Source organism: Stegostoma tigrinum, chromosome 1 (assembly GCF_030684315.1).
Source record: "Stegostoma tigrinum isolate sSteTig4 chromosome 1, sSteTig4.hap1, whole genome shotgun sequence".
Lineage (NCBI taxonomy): Eukaryota > Metazoa > Chordata > Chondrichthyes > Orectolobiformes > Stegostomatidae > Stegostoma > Stegostoma tigrinum.
Window position 1 is genome coordinate 14443674 of NC_081354.1, and position 12043 is coordinate 14455716.

The 12043-nt window shown below is 42.6% G+C and overlaps 1 protein-coding gene across 9 annotated transcripts in view; it reads right to left on the reverse strand.

The window, feature by feature from the left end:
• Positions 1–12043, reverse strand: part of LOC125456780 (chondroitin sulfate N-acetylgalactosaminyltransferase 1-like) — a 263481-nt gene that overhangs the window by 8869 nt on the left and 242569 nt on the right. For all 9 annotated transcript variants that reach the window (XM_048540207.2, XM_059653623.1, XM_059653552.1 and 6 more), the window contains 2 exons: positions 8129–8307; positions 1236–1330 (listed from right to left, as the gene is read on the reverse strand). In XM_048540207.2, the coding sequence (XP_048396164.2) occupies positions 1236–1330; positions 8129–8307 (274 nt within the window). The remainder of the gene's footprint in view (positions 1–1235; positions 1331–8128; positions 8308–12043) is intronic.

Sequence of the window (12043 nt, forward strand, 5' to 3'; positions counted from 1 at the left end):
CCAGGTGAGGGCAATGACTGCTAGACCTGCCCTTGACTCCTAAAGGCAAGATAAAGAAACGAAGATTTATTGCTCCTCGTCACTGATCTAGTGACTCCTGCTCGAAAGGACATGTGGGAATATCAAGTGGGAATAGAATCAGTTCCGCTGTCATCCTGCCCTGTGATCATATTGCTGAGATTCTCACACAGCGCTGGGATATGGGAACCATGCTCTAGAAGAAGGTAGAGAACATGAGCATTAATTTTCAGCTGGCTCACCACATAATGGCAGCACTTCATGATCATTGACCCGTGAATTGTGTTGTGGATGAGATGAAGAATCCACACATTCCCAAAGCTCAGCCTGGGCAACACAATGAGAAATTACTTTTTAAAAGTGTACTGGAGGACTGATGTGACCTGTACAAAGATCCCCAGCATGTCTGCCTCCTAGTCAACGGCCACTCTGTCACATCCCTAAAAGACATGTTCCATTGGTGTTCCTGCTGTTGGCACAAGGTCAACAGGTCACTCTCGTTGGCAATACAGGCATATCAAAAGCAAGACCTCATGTTGACCAGGATTGGTGTTGATGTGTGGGGATACTTTGCTGATGACCGGAGTGCTTGGGACACAGCAGCGTGTAAGGACAAAGGACGAAACCAACAACCGAAGCAAGCCCTCTAAACTTGAAAAAAAAGTTGACCTCAGGCCAGTATGGTTGCCTTAAAACGCCAGGGACCTGGATTTGTGTCCAGCCTCAGATGACTGTGTGTTTGTGTGTGTGTGTGTGTGTGTGTGTGTGTGGAGAGTTTGGACATTCTTCCTGTGTCTGCTTGGAAACTCCTGTTTCCTCCCACAGTCTAAAGATGTGCAGGCTAGGCAAATTGGCTGTGCTAAATTTCAGATGGTGTCCAGGGATGTACAGGCTAGGTCGATTAGCCATGGGAAAAGCAGGGTTACAGGGATAGGTTATGGGAGAGGGGAGGGGCAGGTTTGGGTAAGATGCTCTTTGGAGGGTCAGTATGACTCGACAGGCTGAACGGCATATTTACACAGTGGGGACTCTGTGACAAACACCCTGATGCAGTACATCATCTCTGGAGACAGATGGAGCAGTTGATCTTACCAGCTCTGGGAGGTGAGAATATATTTGAAAAGCTGACACATTATAGCTTCTTTGGCTCTGCATAAAGACTAATTTTCCTACTTTATTCCACATCTACATACTGTACACTGAAATACCACACTTACCAACTGTTGTTCAATCAGTGGAATGGAGTCATGACCACCATAAATAATGGTAGGGTTATATTGGCTGAAGAGGACTGGGTAGAAAACCTTCTTTCCTGCAAAGCAGAAAGAAAAATGTTCAACTCCTAGCAAATGTTCAGCAGGATGCTAAAAGTGTGCTACAGTTTCCTTTACTGATGCTCAGTGCGTTTCACTCCCAAATGAAAGGCACCAAACTGTAGGATATAATGGAGACAGGCAAAAAGAATTGGGAGGGGGAACAAAGCAGAGAAGGAGAGCAACTATGTTGTGGGAAGGATAATGTACAGATTCCTGCAACATTTGAAGGAGTCCTGCCTATAAGAGTGTTCCATATGGGTTCACCCTACCAAAGCTGGGAACAACACGTAATGATTCTTATGATGGAGGGTGCAAGCTAAATGGGAGGGCAAGGGAACAAAATGAGGTGAAGGTTCAGACTGAAGAGTAAAGTAGGTAAGGGAGGTAAGAAACAGAGAAAAGACAGCCTCTGTCAGTGTACTTGGCAAGAGGATACATTAGTTCTTGGGCCCACTGAGTCTCATTCTTCCACTCAGCTGCTGAGATTTTCATGTTCTTTGAATCATAGAATCGCTACAGGTGTGGAAAGACTACATGAACCCTCTAAAGAACATCCCATCCAGACCCACCCTGCATGGGGTTTTTAAACCAGGGCCAATTCACTAAACCTTTCATCTTTGGACAGTGGGGGGAAACTGGATCACCCAGAGGAAATGGTGAGGAGAAGAACATGCATAATCTACACAGGAAGTCGCCCAAAGCTGGAACTGAACCTGTGTTCCTGGCACTGTGAGGCAGCAGTGCTAACCTCTGTGCCACTGTGCTGGCCTAAATGGTCAATTAATCCAGTTCCTTGTCAATTGGAAGAGCATGTCACCATGCCAATATGGAGAGTGTGCTCTGTACTATAAAGCAACCGAAGAACTGCAGATTCTGTAAATCAGGAACAAAAACAGAAATTGCTGGAAAAGCTCAGCACGTCTGGCAGCATCTGTGAAAAAGAAAAATCCAAGTCAACGTCTTGGGCCCAGTTCTAAGGAAGGATCACCAGACCCGAAATGTTTACTCTGACTTTTTCTGAACACAGCTGCTGCCAGACCTGCTCAGCTTCTCCAGCAATTTCCATCTGAACTTTGTATTATATTCATCTAATTTAGGATATGCTGCATCACATCAGATTTATCTTTAGATAAACTGTCAACTGACCAACTTTATAGTGAAATGGAACCAAAACTGTAATTGTTGCAGAAACTCAGCAGGTCTAGCAGTATCTGTACGAAGAAAGCAGAGTTAAAATTTTGACTCGTCATCAGAACTGTTACTGACTAGGAAAAATTGCTATTTCTGCTGAAGGCAAAGTTGAGAAAGTTAGTCTACAGTGTTCGCTGTCTGCAAATGTGGTTCACTCTGCACTGAGGAGCTGAAACACAGGCTGGGTGACTGCTTTGCAGACATCTACATTCTGGTCACAAAAATGATTGAGTGTCCAGTTGCCTGCCGTTTCAACACACCAGTGTGTTCTAATGCCAACATTTCTGTCTGTGTTCCACTGAGCCTCAGCACAAGCTCAAAGAAGAACAAAGGTCTAGGCCCGAAACATCAGCTTTTGTGCTCCTGAGATGCTGCTTGACCTGATGTGTTCATCGAGCTCCACACTTTGTTATCTCGGATTCTCCAGCATCTGCAGTTCCCATTATCTTGAAGAAGAACATCTCATTTTTCACATGGGGACACTGCAGCCTCCAAGAGTCACAGCCTAATTCCATCCTTCCATACTTTTTACCCACCCACACCTGATGCTGTTACACCATGTGTTGCTTTAAAAACAATCCACCCATTTCCATGTATTCATAGTCCCATTATCACGTTATATGGGTTGCATTCAATTGCATTTTCTCACTCTTAGTTCATAGTATCCTTTATTCAGCTTTTCTTCTGTCCTGGCCCGCTATTCAATATCTCCTTGTTTACCTATCCCTTTCCTATCTTTCTCTGTCTGGCTCTGTCGCCAACTATCAGCTCATCTCTCCCTGTTTCCCCATTATGACTCAGCATAAATGCCACCTTTTCCTGTCTGCTAACAGTTCTGAAGAAGAGTCACGGGATGTGAAATACTAATTCTGTCTTGTCTCCACAGATGCTGTCAGACCCACTGAGTTTCTCCAGCAATTTCTGGTTTTGTTTCAGATCTCTCGCATCCTCAGATATTTGGTTTATTTTACGTAGAGAAGTGGATATCGCTTTGTCTGCTTGCTGCCAAATGCCACACGTGTCTGGGAATATGTCAAGAGAAAATAATGGTTTTCAAGGCTCACAACGTCAAGAGTCACTGCAAAATGCGGCAGCCTCCTGGAATTCTCACCAGAGTTCTGACGGAACAACCAAGGTCAGCTTTTTTTGATGGCCGTGACAGGGAACCAGTAACCTTACAGGGAATTTGTGAAAGATTTTTTACAGCTGGGGCGTATCTTGATAAAACCTTGATGGAAGAGAAAACAGGTCTTTCACATCACATTATTCTAAGAAGAGTAGACGATGTAGCATCCAACACTCAATGCTCTCTGAACAAAGGGCTCAATGCCTGTTGACTTCACATTCTCAGTCTCAATCTCAGTGAAAGAACAAGGTGAGAGAGTGAGACAGCTCAAACCTACCTTTTGTATGAGGAACTCCCAAAACTTTTAATGTAATTGACGAATTGCTGGATCTGTGTTCAATAAAGCGCTAAACATGGGGATACATCATTTTTATTTCAGTAAAACATGTCTTGTTGAAATTCGCTCGTTCAGGGGACAAACTCTGCAGTCCAACAACTGATGGAGCTTCTGCACTGAACAACTTATTAATGTTCAAATCAGAGCCCCATGAAGTAGTCATACATTACCGCCCCATTCAGCGACAGCAGATGCATGAAAAGACCTTCGAGATGAAGCGTGTGATGGAAAAGATTGTTTCTACAATCACTTTCATAAAGTCCAAACGGCTGAACTTAGAGAGAGAGAGACTGCACCGAACCATGATGTTGTCATTTAACTCAGCCATACATGCTGGCTCAGCAAGCTGGCTACATAGCCAGCATCTGGATACTGCTTTTAACCTTAAAACCTTCATGACAAACAAAAGACGGTGATGAAGAATGACTAAATGAATACTTGCGAATGACTTGGAATTCCTGTTGCCATTACGAGTACCTTGCAAATTCAGTTGTGCAACTACAATGAATAGATCAATTTGGCAACATCTGAAAGAATGTTCGGACCTGCTCATATGTTAAAATTAACTGAGAAAAGGTTGATTTTATATGAAAGTTGTCCATTTCCCAAAGGTATCAACATGCCAAGCTCAGTTGGTAAGCCAAGAAAAGTAACATACACTGACTGGCAGAGAAACACCAGAAAATGGGATCTGTAGCAGATCGTTCAGCCTCTCTAGCTTGTTCTGTCTTTTAATGAGGGATCTGTGGCCTAGCTCCGTTAACCTGCCTTTGTGCCATACCCCTTAAAACTACTGCTTAACAAAAAACTTAACTATCTCAGATTTTAAATTAACAACCAATCTAGCATCAACTTCCGTTTGTGGAAGAGAGTTCCAAACCTCCACAATTCAAACAAAGATTGTGGAATTCAGAGAACACAGTGATGAACCGAAGCAGTCTGTAGATTGTGGACTGATATGTGCCATCTGGAACTAGTTGAGATCCAACCTATCGCAGAGCGTGACCTCCCGACATTTCATAGTCAATATGTTCCCTCGATGTCTTATCCCAATCTATCAAAACAGGCTCTTCAATTCTCTGCAATGTTTGGCAGCGCATTTTATTGTAAACAGCTTTTCTCAAGAATGAAAAAGCATCAAAATATAATCAATATTTTTTCTGATAAATGGACATCTATCCAGAATGCTCCATGTTGCCGTGTCAAGTGTACAAGCAGGCACTGACTGTTTGTATAATAAGCAAAAATAATGCCAGAAATCTCACCAAATCCTATTGCGATGTGAAGCTAGGCCAACAAATTAGTTGTTGCTTTTGAATCTCGTACATAAGAATGTGCTTTCCTATCATTTTGATTGATAGCAAGATGAATTTTCAATGACTTGTCTTTCAGAAATACAAAAATACAAATTAGGAGCAGGAATCAGCCTTCAATTAGTCAAATGAAAGATTAAAAATTTGAAATCTTTCCCTCTCACGAATGGGTTGGTATGCCTATTTTAGATTAGAGGTCGAATAAATGCCATGGTCCTAGAGGACATGGATGAGATCACACAGGCAGCAGCCGACTGCAGTCACAATAACAATAAGTAAATAAGTAAATTCCAAGAATCAATGATTGTTCAAGTTGCTGCAAGTATGTGAAGAATTCTGTCATTTGAAGAATAGGGCTCCACATAGTAGCTAACCTTACTTTACTGGAATTTCCTGACATCTGGGTGTACAGATGAAAGCAGGAAATGACTAAAATAAGCCACAAACCAGACTTGTCAATGAGTTCAGAGCCTGGGTCTCATGATTAATCAGCCCAGCAAACAAAACCAATTTTTAAATTTCACACAGAGCTCAACGAGCCATCTATTGACCCGATTTTGGAATAACATATTTACACTTCAATATCTTGGCTTTCATTTGTAAAGGTGATCTCCGCCACAGCCTCGCATTTTGAAGCAGCAAAGTCTTCAAGTCGATTTTATTTACTGTTTTCCTAATCTCAATGTTGTCTGGTCATCTAACTAGCAGGAATCCTGAATGCTACAGGTTATACCAGTGGATCGAGAAAACGTCCAAAAATTGGGATGGAATCCATCACTTGGGAACGTGCTCACCCTCCCAAAGTGAAGCAGACTAAATGTAAATACAAAATTAAAATAGAGAAAACTGGAGTGGGAACAAAAACGTACATTATTGCTGCATTAATATAGGTGATAGGGTCACAGCGATGTTAGCAGTATCGTGCTGGTTGAGTAAAGCCTTTTAAGATGTTAAAAAATAAATTCAGTGTGTAGCATTCCCATTATCTATTCCATTATGACATTTTAAACATGTTGGTAAATTGAACAAACACAGCAATATAGTCTTCCTCTACATCTCAGATTGAAATCCATAATGTATGCAACTTGTGATGGGGTGCCCAGCACAGTAGACTTATCGTTATATCTTCTAGTTCTGCATTGTGACTGCAAACTGTTTAACATAAAGGGAGGAAGGAGAGAAGGAGTCGGCTGCTGTTTATTCAGCAATAAAATGTGCAGGAATTTTGTGGGATCAGTCTGAATTCTTGGAACTTGCTGCTGCTCTCATGCCAAATGGCAGCTTCTCAGCAAATGCTGGAACTGTGGTACGTGGAACCACGTCTTAGTCTTAGACTTTGGATTTTGACAAGAACAGTTCAGACAGGTCCATATCAACATTGTGGCAACAAAAGGCAGGGTCAATTGAGGCTTTCAAGTAGGCTTTGGTGATTATTTGGCTAGAAATCATGTGCAGGGTTATGGACAATCATCAGGACATTGGTGCTACATAATATAATGATGACAGTATAATGGGCTGAATGGCCTCTTTCTGCACCAAAACAATTCTGTAAAAAACCAGATGGAGTGGAGGTCCACTCTGATAAAGGTGGTCCATCGTGCCATGTTAGATCCTCAACCAGGGGCTTAGTGTCAGGATAGCTTGTCACGCTTCTGATTAGATGCAGTCACCGCAAGGTACTCGCCCATCAACAGCACAGGAATATGTCTGATCAGTTCCCCTGCCACAGGAATCAATTTTCAATCCCTCCCTCACCAATGCATTGTGTACTATCTTCAGGATGCATTGCAGCAACTCTCCAAGATTACTTCAATGACATCTTGTAAGTGTGCCTTTGACGTGGCAAGAAGAACGCCCACCAAAGACTCCTTCATATCACACTATTCGGACTTGGACCCACTGTCGCTGGGTCAAATATCTCAAGCTCATAAACCAACAGCACTCAAATGTGTCAATCACAGGCTGAAGTGGGAGGGTGGGGCGATGGTGTACAAGCAATGTCACTAGACAAGTAATCCAAAGGCCTAGGCTGAAGGCTCTGGGGACACGAGTTCGAATCCCACTGTGTGAAGTGGGAGAAATTAAATCCAATTAATTGTGAAGGAAAGAAAAACTGGAATCAATACCCAGTCTCAGAAACAGTGACTGTGAAGCTGTCATTGACTATCACAAAAACCCATCCTGTTCATTCATACCTGCCCTTACTACAGCTCGCCCTGCTCTGTTTTGACACTTGTCATGTTGCCTGTTAAAGAAAAATCACATTGACTGGGAGCAAGAGACATTCACATCACACTTAAAGAGATAACTAAGATTTCTAACATGTGCAACACCACTCCCCAACAGCTTCGCCAACTTGAAGTAGTACTAGCAAACACTACGCACTTTTAGCCTTGCCCAATAGAAATTAAGCAGAAATAAATCCAAAATGCCATCCATGCTCCACCTAAAAAGCTCTAGTGGGGGTCCTGCCTATTAAGAGCAGGTTCAGCTGCACATGTATAAGAAAGGGTATTAAGTTGACATGTCGATTTGAAAAAATAGCACTGCTACTGACTTTGAGTTCTTAATCCAGTTCTACTTCACCACCCCCTACTCCAGCTGAACAAATGGCATCTGCTCAGCAGTAGAAATGTGCACATGTAAAGCGAAAGACACTTTGGGCCCAAAGCAGCAACTTGCAGTCCCAAACATACGGGTTCTGTGTAACTACTTCTATAGCCAGTGTCAGCCAGAAAGTGGTCATTCAGCCCATCGATTGTCACGTGTGTATCTTTGAAACAGCTGAGATTGTTTTTGGTTTTTGTACATAAAAATTAGCTACTACCTGGCTGGGCGTTCAATCTGCATGTGTTCAGGAACTCCGCTGTGAAGTATATATCGACGTCGCAAAAAAACAGCAGGACATTGTTCCCTTTCCAAGCCCGGGCACCAACATCCAATCCTTTCCCACGTGAGAAATCCTCCTTCAATAGAATGAAGGTGTAGTTCCTGTAATTTGCTTCTCTATATCAAAGAGATGAAGACAGGCAAAAAATTTACTTCAATTTCTTTCTTCAAACAAACATTCAGTGGTTAACTTACCTAAATTACAAGACAGCTTTGTGAATTGCAGCATGTGGGTCATTGAGACATTTTCCTGTACAAGAAGGATGGGTTGCCCCTAAACTGGAGGAGCGCCAATATCCTGGCAGGAAGGTTTGGTAGTGTCACTCAGGAAGGTTTAAACTTGTGTGGCAGGAGTGGGAGGGGGGAACCCGAGCAGCACATCAGTAAGTATAGAGACCGAGGAAGAGCTTGAGACTACAGTAAATGTAGCTAATAGGAAAAGCAGAGGTTTCTGAGCTCAATGGAACTAGAGGGATGTATTGTATTTGCATCAATGCAAGAAATCTAACGGATTTACGGATGAACTTAGAGCCTGAGTTAATGCATGCAACATGGCGTTGCTGCTATCGCAGAGAAATGGTTGAAACAGGGACAAGATTGGCAGCATAACACTCCAGGATATTGATGTTTTAGACGAGACAGTGGAGGAAGCTAAAGAGTTGGAGAAGTTGCGTTACTGGTTAGGGAGCGTATCATAGTTGTGATAAGAGATGAGAGGGATCTTGCAGAGAGGCATTATGGGGTTCAACTCAGGAATGCAAATGGTGAGACTGTGCTACAGACCTCCCAGCTGCCAATGGGAAAAAGGGATATGTAGCCAAATTCTGGAAAAATATGAAAATAACAGGGTTGTTGTGGTGGGTGCCGCTAACTTTCCCTATATTGACTGGAATTCCCTTAGTGGCAGGCATTGGATGGGGAGCAATTTGTTAGGTGTGTCCAGGAGGGTTTTTTGAAACAGAATGTGGATTGTCCAACCAGGGAAGGTACCAAACTGGACCTGGTATTAGGAAATGAGTCCTGACAGGTAATCAAAGTTTCAGTGAGGGAGGATTTTGGGAATAGAGACCATCAATCTGTAAGTTGTCAGATTCTTATGGATAAGGTCAAGAGTGGACCTCGGATGAAGGTGTTAATTTGGGGAAAGGTCAACTGTAACTGAATTAAGCAGGAATTAGACAATATAGATTGGGAACGGTTGTTTGAGGGTAAATCCACATCTGACATGTGGGAGTCTTTTAAAGGCCAGTTGATTGGAGAGCAGGACAGGCATGCTCCTGTGAAAATGAAGGATGGGAATGGCAGGATTTAGGAAATTTGGATGACAGGGAAAATGACCAGTTTAATAAAAAAAGCAAGTCTAGGCAACTAAAATCAGACAAAGTCCTTGAAGAATATAGAGAAAGTAGGAAGGAGCTCAAACAAGGTATCAAGGAGTTCTAAAAGGTGCTACGAAATGTCCTTGGCTAGTAGGGTTAAGGCGAATCTCAAGCCATTTTGTGCATATATTAGGAGTAAGACAGTAGCTAGGGGATGACTAGGTCCACTCATGGATAAAGGAGAGGGACAGGATTTGTGTGTGGACTTTTAATGAGTACTTTACATCGGTATTCAGCAATGAGGGGGACATGAGAGATGTTGAGGTTAGGGAAAGGTCAACGTAATGAAGGAGGAAGTTTTGGGAGTCTTTAAATGTATTAAGATAGTCAAGTCCCAAGGGCCAGATGGGATATATCCCAGGGTATTGTGGGAGGCAAGGGAGGAAATAACTGTGACCCTTAACAGATATCTTTGCATCCTCTTTGGCCTCAGGGGAGGTTTCAGAGGACTGAAAACAAATATAATCTAGGTAATTACAGGCCAGTGAGCCTGATGTCAGAGGTTGGGAAGCTGCTGAAGAAGTTACTGAGAGTTAGGATTTAATCACATTAGAAGCAAATGGACTTGTTTGTGTTAGGCAGCGTAGGTCTGTGTGGGGATGGTTATGTTTCACCAACAAGATTGAGTTTTTTGGAGGAGGTGACAAGAATGATTGGTAAGGGAAGGGCAGTGGACATTGTCTTCACGGACTTTAGTAAGGCATTTGATAAGGCAGACTGCTAGAAAAGGTAGAGTCTCATGGAACCCAGGATAGAGCAGGCAAGATGAATACAAAACAGGATTGGTCATAGATGAAAGAGAGTGGTGGTAGAAAGGTGCTTGTCAAAATGGAGATCAGTAACTAGAGATGTTCTATGGAGATCAGTGCTGGGACCTTTGCTGCACGTAATATATATATATAAATGATCTGGAGGAAAATGTAGGTGGTCTGATTAGTAACATTGCCTGAGTTGTAGATAATGAGGAGGATTATCAAAGGATACAGCTGGAGATAGATAGATTTCAAACAAATGCAAGCTGATACATTTTGGAAGACTAAATTCCGTGCGAATTACACAATAAATGGCAGAACCCTTAGGAGCATTGACACATAGAGGGATCTGGGTGTACAAGTCCACAGATCTCTGAAAGTGGCAACACAGGTGAATTAGGTGGTTAAGGCAGCACATAGCTCGCTTACCTTCATTAGCTGGGGCATCAAATATTAAATTTGGCAAGATATGCTACAGCTGAATAAAACTTTAGTTAGTTAGGTCAGATTTGGGATATTGCGTGCAGCTCTGGTTGCCACATTACTAGAAGTACATGGATCCTTTAGAGATGGTGCAGAGAAGGCTTACCAGGATGTTGCCTGGTATGGAGGATTTTAGTTATGTGGAAAGCTTGGATAAACTTGGATTGTTTTCACTGGAAAATTGGAGGCTGAGGGGAGGCCTGATAGAGGTCTACAAAATGATGACAGGCATAGATAGGGTGAATAGTCAGAGGCTTTTACCCCAGGGTGGAAAGGTCAACTACAAGAGGGCAAAGGTTTAAGGTGAGAGGGGGAAAAGTTTGGGCAAGAAGTGCGGGGAAGATTTTTCACACTGAGGGTGGTGGGTGGCTGGTACTGCCATTGGAGGTGGTGGAAGCAGACGCATAGACACGGGGAATGGAAGGTGAACAAGAGGAATGGAAACCATGTATAGGTAATTAGTAGCGGATCTAAATAAGGATTAGGAATCAGTGCAGACTTGATGGGCCTCTTCCTGTGTTGTGTTGTATTGTATTTAAATAATTAAACACCAAATGAGTTGCACGTAAATTAGACTGGAGCAACTTGTGCGCAAGGAAAGCTGAAAAGTGGGATATAATTATTGGCAAAAAATAAAATGCATTTCCCAATGAGAATTCATTACCAGCAAGTTCCCCTGCTAGGCAGAGCTAACTTACGCATTTATCGCTCACTTTCTATTGTTGCTGTTGATATACTGGATTCCCTTCGTAACCTTGGGGTGGGAGGGAGTACATCACCACATGCATTGCAATGATGCAAGGTAGCAGCCCACTATCAGCTTCTTCATGGTACCTTGGGATGGACAATAAATGCCACCCCTATCAGTTACACCCATATCCTAAGACTAACTATAGAACAAAATAAGGGATATCTCACACTTGGGATAGAACACTTCCATCCCTTTTGACATCTCTCACCATTCTTCTGGCCAATTCAATTTACTTTAATCTGATGGCCAGAATGCACACAGATCACAGAAGCAGGCTCAGTTAACTTGTTAGCTGTTTTTCACTATTGCCGCTTAGAATGTGCATTGTTTCAAAAAAATGTTTGCCTTTAGGTAGAACTAAGACAAAGATTAAGGAAAGGGGTTGGGCTACAACTCAATACTAAAAACAGAAATTGCTTCAGAACCTCAGCAGCTCTGGCAGCATGAGTGGAGAGAAAAGAGAGTTAATGTTTCAAACGCAATGACCC